The following is an 18,684-nucleotide window of genomic DNA, read 5'->3' as shown; positions in this document are numbered from 1 at the left end:
TATAAAACCCATGAAAACCTCACACTGATAGCCGTCATTAGTTCATATTTATTACGGCGCTGCATGGGCGCTGCAGTCACGCTCTGAGCGACTATGATTGGCTCGCTCCATTGCACGAATCCATACGGCGAATCTGTTTGCAATGTGCGCAGACTAAATTATTGCAAGCAAAAGCAAACCTCGCGCATGTCAAAAACAGTATTCGCGTGCGCGTTCGTGCAGTGGAGACGAGACCATAAGAAGTTATCTCCGAACAAATGTATATTACCATGGGGAGTTATCTTCGAACAAATGCGCGTTGCACTGTTTTGGTCCTGAGTAGTTTCAATTTTTAAAAACAGATGGCTCATGTGCACTCAATTTCCACTACAAATTGTTCGTGGTTCATGCAAGTGGCTGTCAAGTATTTGATCGCTGTACGAATAACCTAACTTTGTGAACTCATGTTGTTTCTAATTAATTAATTTTGTTTAAGTGAACATTTGTGAAATTTAATATGGCAAAGTGTTTTTATAGTACCCAAAAAAGTGTCAAGTGCGGGTTAAAATATTTAGCTATTCCAATACAAGTTTCCGCAAAGGTATTTTTTAATAATAATTGCAGCAATAATTATATATAATCAAGATATGTCAACATGTTATTATATTGAATAGGTGTCTTGGGGGTACCTGCAAATTGCTGGAAAATGCACGAACAAAGCGCAGGAGTACTTTTGACAACCAAGGAATGCAATATGTAATGACAAGAAGGATTCATAAACAATGCAATAATTTAAGGAATAAGTCGTACAAAAAGTCTCCAAAGGTCTACTATTTTTGGAGACAAATATTTATTTTGCCATGTCCTCAAACATTGAGAAAGTTGCATTCAGAGATACAAGTGTATAGCGGTATTTATGAGTGTCTATTTAAAACATTAGGTTCAGCTATTTCTTTTAAAAAGTATTAGTAGCAGATACTGTGTTTTGATGTTTGATGAAATACCATTATCTTCGGAATTGTTATATGATTGGATTGAATCTCATATTGTTGAAGTTGCAAAACAGTTATTCAGCTAGTATGGTTCAAATGTTATTGTCATATTTAATAAGATTATCTATTACATTAGCAAATGTAAACACTTATAAAGAGAGTCTATACCATACATAATATTTTAATGTATTTTGATTGAAGATTAGTGTTATAATATTCTTCTAATAAAACTTGTGTAACATCCCAATATAATGTTTAAATTCAAGATATATTTGTTACCGACCTTGGGAATCAAAAATATTGCTTTTATCTTTTGATTCATAAACAATTGTATGTGCATAAAACATTATTCTGTTCATTGTAAACACTTTGTTGATCTTTTATGGCAATTTCAATGATAATGTTTTCATGATGGAACATGGCTAAATGTAATGTTATAAAACACTCGTACAGAAACTATTCAAAGGTTTTGTTAAATGCAACTTTACTATTAATTCATTAGATAGCGAAATAACTATTACATGCAGAATTAATAAAGAACAATGTCTCGTAAATGAGTTTTAATCCTAGGAATTTGAATTTCTCTCAATTTTGATATCAATATATATATTTTATGTTTTTAGGACTTTTTTGTTTGTGAAGTATTTGTACTTTTTAACAAATTATTTGTTTTTTTCTTAACCCTTTAAATTTTTGTATTGTTTATCATTCCTTCTAAATTTGTAATTTCATTGCGTGCTCCTGCGCTTGTAGTTTCTTCTTAGTTTTTAAGATTTTAATATATTAATATTAGTCATTAAGTAATCAATATTAGTCAGTTATTTGTGCTTAGTTTAGTTAAATACTTCTGTGATTTTCTTCACTTAGATATTTAGTTTTTGAAATATTATTTAAGCATAATTGTGAAATTATAATACTTTTATAATTATGTATAATAATAATTATATTTTCAAACATTCCATAACTGTAATTATAATTGTTAATATAAACATAATTTTAATTGTTCTTTAAACATATGTAATATCTTTGAAAATATATATTTTGTATTTCGTATGATTTGTTCTTATTTCCAATATTAAAAATTATTCAGGTTTTTGGGGCTGTATACGATACGTACAAATTAAGAAGTAAAACCAGGGGTAATTTAAATATTATACATGTGCTGCCATCTATTTTTAAAAATTTGTATTTCAATCGAGGTAACGTCAAACCGCCAGACATAGCGATCTATTATACTTGTTTATCTATGTATATTACCCTGTTTCGAAAAGGATTACTATTTTCAGCGAAAAAGTGATGTCGCTACTGGTTTCAAAATATGAAAAACGTCAAACTTACAAAGATTTGCTCGCCGTTTTGTATCAAAGTGTGTGGTTCGCATGTTGTTTCTGTAAAGCCGGCCACAGACGTAACTGTATACTTGCGCAACTGAATGAATGCGCAACCAGGCGTATTTTTACAGCGCCCACAGACGGTTCAAGTTTATGTTCAAGTACTTGCGCAAGCATATCACAAATGTCAAATAATAAATGTCAAAACATAACCTAAAAATATATCTTTTTTATTAATTTATGTATTTACAGCATCAGAAGAGAATTCAAAGTGTTCAGAGGGCTAATTTAATAACTTTTAATTGTCGATAACTTCATAAACTTGTATTATGAATTCGCTACAAAGTAAAATAAAAACGGGATATGTGCTGCCACACGCGGCCAACGAATGAACTTGTCGACTTGAATGATTGCGCAATTAAAATAATGAAAAAGTGCTCATGCCTACTCGCTTGCACCAGTCTGTCAAGTTGCGCAAAAAACACTCCACAGACGCTACAGAATACATGCGCAAGTCGCAGGTTGCGCAAGTATACAGTTACGTCTGTGGCCGGCTTAATTAATTGTATTCAAGCAAGCATTTATGTGACATTTAATATAACAAAATGTAACGCACTAACTGTGGTAACTTCAGAAATAATATAAAAATGCACTTCTTTCCGACTTTATAAAGTGAACAAATTAGAAATGTCCAATTATATTTCACAGAATAATTCTCATGTCTATAGTTCACAGTGATATAAGGAGAGAAAGGCAATCTGATATATGTCTAGGAGAACACTCTGCACATAGATAAGTAAACATAAATAGATCGCTATCTGAGGCCATTTGACATTACCTCCATTTTAATATTTTTAGCGATCTAAAGGAGGCAGCACTTGTTCAGTATATAAATCAACCGCTGGTATTATTCCTAGATATGGTTCGCATACGTAATTCAAAATAAGAAAACCTAAATAATTTCTTATATTAGAAATGAGAAAAAAAATATACGAAGTACAAAATATATTTTCAAATATATCACAAACATTTTTACATAACAATTAAAATTTTTATAAATGTAATAATCAATATATACACAATAATAAGTATTATAATTTTACAATTATAAGTAACTAAAAAAAAGTATTCACAATGGTATGATAAATTTACAAGGAACGATCAATATGAATTACTTAATGATCAATAATATTTAACAACTAAACAGAGATTGCGTAGAAGCATTTACAATAAAATGTTAAACTTAAAAGGAACGATCAATATAAATTACTGAATGATCAGAATATATAACAACTACACAAACATATTGTAAAAATTTTCATAAGTATAATTAATTTACACGAACTGACTAATATTAATTTCTTAATGACTAATAGCAATATATCAAAAAGAGAAAAGTATAGAGTCTAAGTATGTAGTATATAGAGTATATACTATAGATAATGGAATAGTATAATTAGAAGAAATGACAAATAATGAACAAATTTAAAAAGTTAAATCCTACAGACATAAAATATATATATTGATATCAAAATTTATAGAAAACTAAATTCCAAGAATTAAAATTCATTTATGAGTAATTCTTCTTTAACATTAACTTTGCATTTGATAGTTATTTTGCTTTCCAATCAATCATTAATAAAGTTGCATTCTACAAAATCTTGAATTTCTTATGATTCGATTGTGTCAATAGAACAGTGCAGCAGTCCTTTCGGCTGGAATGTTAAGAATATTTCTGAGCATTTTATACACTGTTGCAATTTATACCTTAAATTATTGCATTGTTTGTCTATCCTTCTTAACTCCCTCAACATATAATGGATGCGTCATACATTTTACATGCCATTTTAGTCACTACATTCTGCTGCAATTTGTGAATATCTAATAAACATAACATGTTGTAATAGCAAATGGTATTAAAATATTCAGAATTAATATTACCCTTTCCACTGGAGTTGCAGAGTGTTCTCCTGGGCATATATCAGATTGTCTTTCACTTCTTATATCACTGTGAACTATAGACATGAGAACTATTCTGTGAAATATAATTGGACATTTCTAATTTGTTCACTTCACAAAGCCGGAAAGAAGTGCATTTTTATATTATTTCTGAAGTTACCACAAGTTGGTGCGTTACATTTTTCCATATAAAATTTCACATAAATGCTTACTTTAATACAATTAATTACAGAAACAACAACATCGAACCACAAACTTTGATACAAAATGGCGATGGCGAGAAAATCTAAGCGAGTAATTTTGACGTTTTTTGAAACTAGTAGCGACATCTTTTTTTCGCTAAAAATAGTAGTCCTTTCCAAAACAGGGTAATATACATTTGTTCGGAGATAACTCCCCATGACTCTGCAACTCCAGTGGAAAGGGTAATAATAATTCTGAATATTTTAATACCATTTGCTATTACGACTTGATATTATATTACAACATCTTATGTTTATTAGATGTTCTTGGGAATATAAAATTGCAGCAGAATGTAGTGACTAAGGATAGGAGTGACTTGACACCGAGGGCATGTAAAATGTATGACGCATCCATTATATGTTGAGAAAGTTAAGAAGGATAGACAAACAATGCAATAATTTAAGGTATAAATTGCAACATAGCATAAAATGCTCAGAAACATTCTTAACATTTCGGAAACAATAAATGTAAGGACAAGAAATGTTATATTGCTTCAATTAAGAGGCATACGAACCAGCCGAAAGACCGCAGCACTCATAGATAAACAAGTATAACAAGGCAGCACTGTTCTATTGACACAATCGAATCATAAGAAATTCAAGATTTTGTGGAATGCAACTTTATTATTGATTGATTGGAAAGCAAAATAACTATCAAATGCAAAGTTAATGTTAAAGAAGAATGACTCATAAATGAATTTTAATTCTTGGAATTTAGTTTTCTAATAATTTTGATATCAATATATATATATATATATATATATATATATATATATATATTATGTCTGTGGGATTTAACTTTTTAAATTTGTTTATTACTTGTTATTTCTTCTAATTATACTATTCCATTATCTATAGTATATAGTATATACTCTAAAGGCTATGTGCGAAGGCATGGAAGTCAAATCGACCGAAGCGTTCGTAGTGGCTATTTTGAGCTTTAAAGTAGGCTATTATAACCATAGATAAACAAGTGTAAATAGATAGCAAACTGGACTGCTTTTCGATTATTTTAACTTTAATTTACCGCTCCTGCTATAGAGGCGCGACGTGTGTAGCATGAAAATTGATTCCTAGGTTCAATTCTAGATAAATCCAAATCCCTAGGTTTAATTCTAAGATAAATTTATATATAATATTGTTACAATAAATCTGAAATTTTAATATATCAAATGATAACAAAACATACTCATAAAAAATATATTTTTATATATATTAAAAACATTTTAAAAATGAAATAAAATTAATATTTAAGCAATAATTAAATATAAATAATAAAATATATCAATAAAACATATTTACATAATTTAAATAAAATACAATTGTTGATATATAGACAAGATTTTCTAACATTCGCAGAGAAATATACGGGTTTTTTCTGCCTCAGTCGAGTTTTATTGGCCTTGAGACTTTTCTTGTACTTTTCGAGAGCTACTTTTTTATGGGATCCTGTTCATTTTCATTTATATATTTTCCTGAGAGAAATCGTTTCACAGTATTGCACCAGTTATTAACAACAAACAATATAAAGAATTCAGAAAATTGAACATCTCCGACCCTTATTTTTCCAAAAAAATCTGCAATGTATCTTGATTAAGATTTCTGCTACATGAATAATAAAATTCTGGAATCACTTTCTTTTTGTTTCAAATTCCCTATAGTTTTTCAGCCCAGTTTCTTAACGCATGCGGCTTTTGTTAGTACCCTGTTAGAATTTTTTATTTTTATGAACTGTATTTAATACAACACTTGTTTGACACTGTGGTACGTGACACTTCGCCATATTGAAAATTATTGTTAATTCTTTTGTTTTCCTGAAGTATTCGTTCGTTATCATTCGTTATCGAGTAGCACCGTCAATAGTCCTGCGAGTTTGATGTACGCGTTTGCCTATTCGCTCCGAGCGTGACTGCAGCGCCGTAATAAATATGAACTGATTGGGGCTATCAGTGTGTGTTTTTCATGGGTTTTACATGTTTGTTAAAGAAAAAAGATATTAAATAATTGTTATAAATAATAATAAACAAGATACAGTAATAATGTGAACGCTGAATGTTTATTGAAATTATTAAATTTACTTCAACGTACTTAAAACATAGTTAAGTATTATCATTAATTAAATAAAGAAATGCAGTAAATAATTTTAAGGTTAAGTGCTTCAAAGCTTATGTCATAATCTCGGAATACTTCTTAATAAAAACAATATAATAATGATAAATAATATTTTATCAATAGAATAAGTAAATAATAAATTAATTTACTCATTTTTTGAAGTAAAACTTCTTTAGGCGCGATATGGGTGTAAAAATTTCTTTAGGCTACACGGGTGTAAATCCGTACAAATGCAACGAAAACGCCAACGTGAAGTTGAACACTACGACGCTGTAAGCGCTGATGTCGCGAGTCGCGTTCCACTCCCGTCATGTCATGCGTAAGCCGAACGCTAAACCCTATATGAACTTGCATTAATTGAATCATGTTTTTTTTTAAAAGAAGAGGTTGCTGTATTATGTCCTCATGGAATAAGACTTTTCTTAGAGAATACATGTGTCATGGAATATAATAAATTTATATTGAATCTCGTTGAAGACAAAATAATATCTACTGCCACGGATATTTATGTAGGTTGCCATGCGACAGATCAACAATCATACATTCGTCAGCAGTTTCACAAAAATCGGTTATTGATACCGGGGGTTTGCCGTATGAAATAATTTTAGTTCTGAATAAATTTTACATAATAACAACTAATATCGATGTAAGTGATGGCTTAGCTAATGGTTGTGTAGGAAAATTAGTGTACATAGAACGTGGCGATAATGATGAACTTCTACATTTATGGTTTGAATTTCCTATCTTACCAGGTAACAAAATTAGGAAGAAAGCTGCACATCATATTCAAACTCCTAATATCAGTAGGACAGCTGTGCCGATTCTCAGGAGATCTTCATCTATTCCAATGAATAGAAATAAAATCATATTTGTCAAAAGAAATCATTTTACTTTAGTGTCTGCTTGTGCACTCACAATACACAAATCACAAGGTGGTACTTTTGATAAAATTGTATATGAATACAATAAAACACATAATCAGCAGCTTCTATAATTTGCATTATCACGAGTTACCAGCATTAATGGATTGTTCATCATTTCTAAAACAACGACAAAAAATTTTATCATGGAAGAAAACGGCCAGCAGGATTAATGGACTTAAAATCTGAATTCCAAAGACTTTCAACTTGTAGATTAATAACACAAGAAAAAAAATTGAGTGAGATAATAAGTTTGAACGACATTTCATTGTTTTCCTTCAACTGCCAAAGTTTACGAGCTCATTTGCCTGATCTGCAAGATAAAGTGCTACAACGTTGTACGTTTTTGTTATTTTCGGAAACTTGGATTAATAATGAAGAACGAATTGATATTCAGAACTATTACTGCGTTACTCAATACAAACGATCAAACTCAAGAGCAGGTGGTATAGCTGTCTATCATTCATGTTCAGATACTCTTCATAGTGCGACTCCTATGCAGTTTCTTGCGCCAACAATATTACTGGATATTCCTAATGAAATTACACAAGTAGGTGATATTGCAGTCGTCCGCTGTGTGAACACACAGAATCAAACATTAATTATAGTCGTCCTTCAAATTTCTCCCAATAAAAACATATCAAATATTATTGAATTTCTTCATCAGCAGTTACTTCATTTTTCTAATGAGGGTGCAAAACTTTTGAACACTAATCACAACGAGATACCATTAATTCTTGCTGGAGATTTCAATGTCAATTTTCGTTCAGAAGAATCTCAACCATTAATTGATTTTTTAAATAATAAATTTAATTTAACAATGAATAATTCTCCATTTGAATCAACCACAAATGTACATAGTTTACAAAGCAAAATTTATGTCTCTCATTTCAGTTATCACAAACCTATTATATCATATATGAAATATGATAGCAATTAATCAATCGCTGTTGCTTTAAACTGTGTTATTGATGTTATGTGATTATTAATAAATGATTTTTAAAATTCAAATATGATGTTTTTTTTATTTTTATCTTAATTGCCTACTCATACAATATTAAAAGTTTTACTTCAATCGCGTGTGATCCTTACGCGCACTCTTTTTTTGGTCAAACTAAAGACTTAGACACTATTATAAAGACATAATTTAGACATTATTATCAAAGACAAGACCCATCAAATAAAATTGCAGGAAAAAAACTACATTAACTTTTCGAGACTTGTAAATTGAAGGAAATATTGTTGACAAGTAGGTAGGACTCAATACCTCGACCGATTCACTGCAAATGCGATCATAGGGCTTGGGAACCCACGGTGATCCATCAACACTACAAATATATATTTCGCATAATTTCAGCATTGTATCAAATAAACTGTTTGCAAAATAAACATTTTAGCGCTATCTGATAACTTTTATTTTTCTTTTAATCATAAAATTACAATTATTATATAATAAAATGTAATTAATATATAAATAATAGTTATACATAATCAATATACAATATATAAATATGTATTTTACATTATTTCAGGCTTGTATTAATTACATTGTTTTACAAAACATTTTTTTTTAGTAAGCATTAAATTTTGATAATACAACAATTTATTGACTTATAATTTTTCTTTTTGCTAAACATAACAATTTTACAACTATTCATAATACTCCAAATTGTATTTTTATAACAATAAGGTTATGATACTTACTTTATTCTTCTAACCGCTGCGATTCACTTTTCCCGTTGATTTTCTTTCCACTTAGCTGTACAAAATATATAGAATTTGCAGTCACTTTTTCTGCTGGTATTTCTACAACCCACTACACAACAGATATGGTGGCTTATTTTTAATTATCTTATTTAAATTTGAAATAAATAAATATTTTATGTATTTTTGTTTAAAATTTTGTTTATAATAGCCCCTTTTAGTGCTTCAAGTTAGCCACTACGAACGCTTCGGTCGATTTGACTTCCCCTTCCATGCCTTCGCACATTTTGAATTTGGGAACAGTAAAACTCTCTATCGCAGGAGCGGAATACTAATACGATAAAAAGGTCATTTGTTCTATGCAATGTTTGCCCCCCATGATTATAACAGAAATTTTGAACAAAAACACATAAAATATTTGTTTATTTCAAATTTAAATAAAATAATTAAAAATGAGCCAACAAAGCTGTTGTATAGTGAGTTGTAGAAATACTAGCAGAAAAAGTAAAGGCAAATTCTATACATTTTCTATAGCTAAGTGGAAAGAAAATCAACGGGAAAAGTGGATCGCTGGGGGTAGAAGAATAAAGTAAGTATCATAACCTTATTGCTATAAAAATTCAATTCGGAGTACTATGAATAATTGTAAAATTGTTATGTTTAGCAAAAAGAAAAATTATAAGTCAATAAATTGTTATATTATCAAAACTTAATGCTTACTAAAAAAAATTGTTTTGCAACCAATGTAATTAATACAAGGCTGAAATAATGAAAAACATATATTTTAGTGATGTGCCGACTCGAAAATTTCCTGATTCGAGTGATTCGAATCAGAAAAAAAAACCTGATTCGAATCAATTCAAATCAAGTTGATATATGAACAATTATAATTTAAGACAAGAAATAATATCACTTTAATAATTTTATAAGTAAAATAATTAATTTATTAAGCAATTAATTCTAAAAAGTGCAGAGATTAATACATTTATATATATATATATAATAATAAACTAGCTACAAATAGAACTAATATTTCAAATGAATTTACAGTAAAATATAACCAAACACTTCTTTATCACTAAAGCATATAAAACAATATTCTTAACCTTACGTTGAACGAATGCATGTTTATATTATTGATTGCTTAGATCTAATCTAAACAGGGGGCTGAATCTAACGTCTTACGAATGACTTAAAATTCAATCCAATACTGTAAAGATTGATATTATTTCATTTGTGTGAATTTGCCATTACTTGCATAATTAAAATATGATAATTTTGTATGTGTATGAAACTCGTTGTGTAGTTTATTTTGATAATATTTAAAATTTAAATCGCGTATTTATTATCTAAATAAGTTCTTGATATTTCATGAACAAATTTGCTCTCAGCGCTTAGTCAAAAATAAACAAACACTCAAGACTTCAAGACCCATACGCACTGCATCTCGATAGTCGATACGCTAAAACACAGAAACATGTTTCGAACTCAAATCGGAATGATTCAGTTTGAGTCATATGAACTCGGATGAATTCATATCGACTTGAGGTCGGAATGATTCGGTTTGAGTCATATGAACTCGGATGAAGTTATATCGGCTTGAAGTCGGAATGATTCGGTTTGGGTCATATGAAGTCGGATGATATTGTTAGTCAATGAATGCGGTTAAAGTCATATAAATTGGAGTCGGGTGATACATTTGAGCGTATTAAAGCGGTGTAATATTTTATATTTATTATTATTATTATTTATATTATTATAATATTGAATTAAATTAAAACATTTTTTTATATTTATGAAAATTTGTGTTCATACATGTTTTATCACAGTAAATATTTTGCGGCTTGATACGAGTTGATTCGAATCAAGTAAAATCTGATTCGAATCAAGTCGTTAAAGGCTTGATTCGAATGATTCGAATCACTTGATTCGACTTGGCACATCACTAATATATTTATATATTGTATATTGATTATGTATAACTATTATCTATATATTAATTACATTTTAAAATATAATAATTGTAATTTTATGATTAAAAAAAAAATAAAAGTAATCACATGGCGAAAAAATGTTTATTTTGCAAACAGTTTAATTATTATATTAATTAATATTTGTAGTGTTGATGGATCTATATACTCTTCTTTTATCTATGGATGGATCACCGTGGGTTCACAAACGTAACTGTATGCATGTGCAACTGAATGAATGCGCAACCAAGCGTATTTTCACAGTGCCCACAGACGGCTCAAGTCAAGATATAAACTAAAAATATATCTTTTTTATTAATTTATATATTTACAGCATCAGAAGAGAATTCAAAGTGTTCAGAGGGCTAATTTAATAACTTTTAATTGTCGATAACTTCATAAACTTGTAATATGAATTCGCTAATGGACTTGTAGCCACCGCGCCATCACACGAGACGAGGCCACAACCTAGGCGTGAGAAGTTTATTGTAAGTGAATATGTCGAAGTGGTCATATCTTAATCAATAAAATTTTTATCTATGGGTATCTTGTCTATTTTATATCGGTATCGGCATTGCCTTGAATTGTGACAGCCTGCGTAATAAATTTATACCGTGTTCTGATTTTCGATTACGCAAAAAATGACTTCAAACGCTTCGAAAACGTTCTTTATGCGGAGCTTGAGTGTAAGTTATAACATCAAATTTTGTCGTTGATAGACAGTTCTTAATGAGTATATCTTTCATTTAATTATTACGTAAACTAAGCAGTACTTTATTTGTCATTCTATTTTAAGGCAAGGGGCTATAGTGCGAAGCCACAGGCGCAACCTGCTTCTTTAAAGACTCTTGAAATTGAAGGAACTCTCTTGCCAAACAAGCTTTCTGTTGCCACTGCCGAAAATCGTAGTGCAGTTTCAAGAGTTTCAGTTTTAGTAAAGTATGTGTTTTTTATATTAATATGCCATTTACATTATTCATATAATTTTGTATGTTTTGTTCATTGTGTTCATGTCTTAACATACCAATCTTATGCATGTTATTGTAGAGCTGGTTCACGATATGAAGAATACAGCAATCAAGGCTGTGCACACATGTTACGTATTGCTGCAGGTCTTTCCACAAAAAACTCTTCTCAGTTTGCAATAACTCGTAGCATTCAACAGCTTGGTGGTAGATTGACATGCACATCAGATCGAGAAACTATTGCATATACTTTAGATATACCAAGAGATAAATTAGAGCAGGGATTGAAATTCTTATCAGATGTGTCGTGCAAGCAAGTCTTTTACCCTTGGGAACTGTTAGATAGCTTGCCAAGACTGAAGTATGAATTAGCCAGTTCCAGCCATTCAGTATGTTATTCATATATTATACTCTGTCTAATGCTTATAATTTATTAACATTTTACAAATATATACTCCATATGATCAGATTCAACTATATGTGCAAATATACAATATGTACCACATTTTATACATCACACACTATTATATGTAACTCGTTTGTTGTTCGACTTAGCCTATTCTTTGTTAATAGAAGCAATTTTCGTAATACTACATTGAAAACTTTTAGGTCCGCGCTATTGATATGTTACACAAAGCAGCTTTTCGTACAGGATTGGGAAATTCAATATATTGTCCTAAATGGCAAATTGGAAAAATTAGCTCAGAAGCCTTATCTCATTTTGTAGCAACAAATTTCACAACAAATCGTACTGCTGTTGTGGGATTAGGTACTAGACATGATGAAATAGTGAACTTTGCTCAAAATATGCTTGCTTTGGAGTGTGGTGAACCAAGCTGTACTACAGCAAAGTATGTTGGCGGTGAATTAAGGTAAATATGGGAATATAAAAGTTTTCATTATTTCTGAGTTGTACGCAAGGATGAAAATTGTCTGTTTTATTATTTACATGTAAATCTATCATTAATATAATTTATATTATAAAATAGAATGCTATGAACTATTATTTTTATGGATAAGATTTATTACTATTATTGAAACACCACTACTTTTGTGATTATAGACTATGTAGGTTTTTGATGAAATTTTAATTACTCTCATTGTTACATAAGATTCAGTGGCATCAGTATGTAAATCTGCATTATATTATAGTAAAGAGATCAAAAACAAGTTTGATATAATTCCATAAATAACTATTAAGCAAATTGCTGTAGTTAGTTGAGTTTAACCCATTCGAGACGGCGATTTTTTTCGAACGCGGTCTTCAGGAGCGAATTTTTTATTTGTTTACTGTGTTCATTTTTAATAAAAAAAACTTGTTTACTATGGAAATCACCCAATTCGTAAGCAAATTTGCTTAAATAAGATGATTGCACACCGTGTGTGCAATTCGCTCCTCATAAAATTTTTATTGCGAGGAGCGGATTGAATACCATGTGTGCAATGTAAAGTAATATAAATAGACATTATTAAAATTGATAAACATTTATTTTAAAAATATTTAGATAATATGAAATTGTTAAGTTGCTTTCAATAATGAAGAACAAAATATAATGCAAAGAAAATTTTTAATAGTAGAAAGTCAAAAGAATAAATTCAATAATGAAGAAAATAATATAAATAAGAAATAAATTACTTCTTACATTGTTTGTTTAGGCGGTATATATAGAAGGCGATACTATTGCTATGGTGAAAAATTTGAAAAATAGAATTCGATAAATATGGGTTCTTACAATGATATTTCATAACAATGTAGATTTCGAAATTTCAAACAAAATGTTTTGTTTTGTTTTGGTATGCAATAAAACCAATGCCAAATTTTGTTTTTCTATACTTTACAGATAATATTAATTGAAAAAAATCCTATCTTGGCGACTATTTAACTCAGAATAACTGGTAATTGCTTATTATTATCATTGCACGCACGGTGTGCAACTGGTCTTATAGTCTCGGAAAGCTATTGCACAAATGGTGTCGCAAATGGGTTAATTATTGCTTGTATTGTAGGACGAATCTGAAATTTAGTCACAAAATAATTTAATTATAAATTATATCAAATTTATATAAATTGATATAGTCACATGATATAACATTTACTACAAATAACTTAATTATAAATAGGTTGAGAAGCTTTAGTTACATTGAATAAATTCAAATAAACATTTGGTTGATCAGAAACATTGTAATTAAAAAAGTATAGAAATCAAAACTCTTGAATATTTTGATCTTAGATATCTAGGTCTTGGAAATAAAGTACTTGTTACTTAAAAAAAATGTAAATGAAACCTTTTGCACTAGGAGTATAATTATAGTTCAGTAAAGACATACATGTTTTATTTTACTTTCAGAAAAGATAAAGGAGGCGATCTGGCAAGTGTTGCTCTGGGTGTATCTGGTGCTGGCCTGAATAATGCAGAGGAAGTTCTAGCATTTTCTGTGCTTCAGCATGCACTGGGAACGGGTTCCAATGTTGTTTGGGGAAACAGTAATTCACCATTAGGAAAAGCATTATCAAATATTCCCAATGTTGGAGCTACAGCTTTTAATGCAAGTTACAGTGATAATGGTTTGTTTGGTGTTTTAGTAACAGCTCCAGCAGAACATGTAGGCGAGGTAAACTTATAAATTTTTCAAATATTTATGTATTTGTGCAAATTAAAGTGTACATATATATACACACACACACATATATATATATATATATATATATATATATATAATATAGAATTTTATGATATGAGTGGAACGAATATTAATTGTTTAATATGAACAAAACAGCACTCAGATTTTTTTTATCACAACTTTATTTTATTATTACAAACGTTTCGAGACTAAGGTGTGCCTCATCATCAGTGTAATTTCAATAACAGTTATTTATTACTAAACATTCTTTTTAATATTTTATTTAAAACTAAATTTGGACTTTTTAATATAAAACATCAACTATACCTTGCATTGGCAAGTGACAATTGTTTCAATCAATGCTTGACACTACTGACTGACATGTGACATTTACAGAATTATTTGAAACAAAACTGAAGTATCTAACGGAGACAGGATGGGTAACATTAAAATGTAAACAAAGGAAGGCGCTTGCATACAAAAATCGATAAATATAAAAAAAAACAGATTAATTTATTGAAAAGAACAAGATAAATGAAAAAATTATAAATTATTAATAATGTCAATGCAAGGTATAGTTGATGTTTTATATTAAAAAGTCCAAATTTAGTTTTAAATAAAATATTAAAAAGAATGTTTAGTAATAAATAACTGTTATTGAAATTACACTGATGATGAGGCACACCTTAGTCTCGAAACGTTTGTAATAATAAAATAAAGTTGTGATAAAAAAATCTGAGTGCTGTTTTGTTCATATTAAACAATTAATATATATATATATATTAGGGTGGTCCTTAAAATGGTCATTTTCGAATTTCTTTGCTCCCAGGGGCTCAAATGGTTCCAAATAGATAAAAAACAATTCTCTGAAAGTTTTAGCTCTTAATATTAACGTTTAGATAGAGCGCAATTCAATCAAACTTCGTATGGAAAGAGCATGGAAAAATTTTTGAAAATTAAAAAAAAATGTTTTAGGTATAACTTAGCGACAAATGAATGAGTTTTATTCATTCATTTGTTCGCTAAATTACATCTAAAAAACATTTTTAAAACTTTTGAAAATATTTCCATGCTATTTCCATACAAAACTTTGATTGAATTGCGCTTTATCTAAACGTTAATATTAAGAGCTAAAACTTTCAGAGAATTGTTTTTTATCTACATGGAACCATTTGAGCCCCTGGGAGCAAGGAAATTCGAAAATGACCATTTTAAGGACCACCCTATATATATATATATATATATATATATATATATATATGTGTGTGTGTGTGTGTATATTAAAAAATTAAAAATTGAGTTGTATCAAAAACTATTGTTTACACAAATTCTGCAAGTCCTATTTAAATATAATATGTATTTTCAAATGTTCAATAAAATTTTGTATTATCAATCTGAACAGGCTGTGGAAAAAGCGCTAAGTGCTTTAAGGTCTGGTAACATTTCTTCAGAAGCAGTTGCAAGGGCGAAAAATCAGCTGAAGTCAGCAGTGTTAATGTCACTGGAATCTGGAGATTCATTTACAAGTGATATGGGAATGCAAGCTTTACTCACAGGAACTGTGAAATCAGCTCCAGTAATTGCAGCAGCTATTGATGCTGTCAGTGTATCCGATGTAACAGCTGTGAGTACATCTTTCAAACGTTATTTGATAAATGTTCTTGCAATTAATGATTTTTCCTTAATATTTAGGTGGCCAAGAGAGCTGCTGCAGGAAAGTTATCATTAGCTGCTATTGGAAATTTGAAAAATGTTCCATATCTTGATCAGTTGAAATAGATTTTTTTTAGCTTAAAAGTAATATTTAATATAAATCAGAAGTGAAGATGAGATAATTATTATTTTAAATAAATTAAATTTTAATATTATTGTTGCTTGTTGATGTTGTAGCAAATTTTTGATCCACTTGTTCCAACTAGAATTTGTCTTAATAAATTCTGAATATAAAATTGAAGGAAAGTAATCAATGGGCTTCAAATAAATACACATGAAACTACTTATGCATTTTTTCTGACATTTCCAGTCATTCTGAATATTTTGAGATCATATAAGAAAACATTTTCATTCATTAGAAAGTATACTTGTTTGTGTGTTTTGATTTTGAAGTAGAAAACAGGGTTTTCTTTTAGCTTTTACTTTTGATAACACACTCAGTTCCCTGTTTTCTACATTATAATCAAAATCTCCGTCTGACAGAATCACCGATTCCGTTTATAAAATTAACTGTTTAGATTGTGACAGTTGTTACATCCGTGAAAGTTCCCAATACATCAGCAAGAGAATGAATCAGCATATTTATAATTCAAAAAACCCTAAACAATTTAAAACAATGTTTTCTGAGCACGTTATTAATTTCAAACACTCTTTTAATACTGATCATCCTATAATTTTATATAAAGAAAAAAATGTGGACCTTAGAAGTTTTATGAATTCTGTTTTATCCTTTTAAATTCAAATTGTGTGAACAAACGGAGTTCTTCTTGCTTACTTTCAGAAAGCTATCAAAATATAATTAATTTCTGTAAATCTGATTCCCTACTATGCCCCTGAATCGCGTACGTCCCCTCCATGCATCGCGTATTGGTCGCACGATGGCTGATTGTGCTTGTGCTATCTTTGTTAGAAACAAATAATTATGTGTTTTTTACATTATTTACCTTTTTCCGTTCTTTCTTAAATTGTTTTTGTTTTCCTACAGTATTAGCATATGATTGTTGTGTTGTAAAATGTGATAGTAAAGTGTGGTTTTTCTTGATCTGTTGTGTATAATTTGGTTTTTTCAATTAGTTTTTCTAATGTATAATTTAAATTTTTAAAATTTTTCTTTATATTGTAATTTTTTTTAGCTAAATGATGAGACACATCTAGTCTCCAAACGTATAAAAAATTAAAATAAACTTTCTACATTCGACGCATTGGCTATATTTAAACCTCGTGTCACGATGTTGGTTCGCGATGGACGCGCCTAAACTACTGAATCAATTTTAAATTTTATTTGCTCATCGTGTGCGTATATATCCAACTTAGGTTATTGGAAATTTTGAAAAATACATTTAATATAGAAATATATATTTTTTATAAATTTCCACAAATTTTGACAGAAATTTACTAAAAGAAAAACTATACACTAAAATGACAAATGTCGATATTTAAGAAAACTTCAAGAAAAAACGATTTATGATTTTTGAAGAAAAATGACAGTTCAAAAAATATATTATTTTTACTAATTGAAAAAAGAACAGATATATTATAATATATGCAATAGTTATATCCAAATTAGGCAAAATTCTATATTCAAAATAACAGAAATACAGTAAACCCTCGCTTTACGCGGCAAGTGTGTACCGTGCAGCATGGGGACCGTGCTATAAAAAACTCGTATTTAACATACAATTCAGGCTAATTCGTAGTGCGTTCTATAGAACCTTACATAGTGCAGTATGGGAACCGTGCTATGAGAGACTCAGAGTTGGTACAACCATTTTTATCGTTATGTATTCGCTCAGAGCGTGACTGCAGCGCCCATGCAGCGCCGTAATAAATATGAACTAATGACGGCTATCAGTGTGTGGTTTTCATGGGTTTTATATGTTTGTTAAAGAAAAAAGATATTAAATAATTATTATAAATAATAATAAACACGACAGAGTAATAATGTGAACGCCGAATGTTTATTGAAATTATTCAACGTTCTTAAAACATAATTAAGTATAATGATTAATTAAATAAAGAAATGCAGTAAACATTTTTAAGGTTAAGTGCCTCAAAGCTTATGTCATAATCTCGGAATAGTTCTTAATAAAAAAAAAGAGTGCGCGTAAGGATCACATGCGATTGAAGTAAAACTTTTAATATTGTATGAGTAGGCAATTAAGATAAAAATAAAAA

The 18,684-nt window shown here is 29.4% G+C and overlaps 1 protein-coding gene across 1 annotated transcript; it reads left to right on the top strand.

The window, feature by feature from the left end:
- Positions 1–11,700: 11,700 nt before the first annotated feature.
- LOC113365887 (cytochrome b-c1 complex subunit 2, mitochondrial) lies at positions 11,701–16,726 on the top strand. The gene is made up of 7 exons (XM_026607427.1): positions 11,701–11,895; positions 12,006–12,148; positions 12,257–12,563; positions 12,784–13,046; positions 14,523–14,787; positions 16,199–16,420; positions 16,489–16,726. The coding sequence occupies exons 1-7, from the start codon at positions 11,851–11,853 to the stop codon at positions 16,573–16,575; spliced, it is 1,332 nt and encodes a 443-aa protein (XP_026463212.1). The 5' UTR covers positions 11,701–11,850; the 3' UTR covers positions 16,576–16,726.
- Positions 16,727–18,684: the final 1,958 nt, after the last annotated feature.

The sequence above is a fragment of the Ctenocephalides felis genome, unplaced genomic scaffold, assembly GCF_003426905.1.
Source record: "Ctenocephalides felis isolate EL2017-DRISC unplaced genomic scaffold, ASM342690v1 CF-g0.4_SCAFFOLD_01170, whole genome shotgun sequence".
Classification (NCBI taxonomy): Eukaryota; Metazoa; Arthropoda; class Insecta; order Siphonaptera; family Pulicidae; genus Ctenocephalides; species Ctenocephalides felis.
Note: the sequence above shows the minus strand (reverse complement) of the source record. Positions and strands in the feature narration are given on the sequence as shown.

Coding starts and splice junctions, on each gene's coding strand:
- LOC113365887 (XM_026607427.1), top strand. CDS start 11,851: ATGACTTCAAACGCTTCGAAAACGTTCTTTATGCGGAGCTTGAGT. Junction 12,564..12,783: donor TAGCCAGTTCCAGCCATTCA/GTATGTTATTCA, acceptor GAAAACTTTTAG/GTCCGCGCTATTGATATGTT. Junction 13,047..14,522: donor TATGTTGGCGGTGAATTAAG/GTAAATATGGGA, acceptor TTTTACTTTCAG/AAAAGATAAAGGAGGCGATC.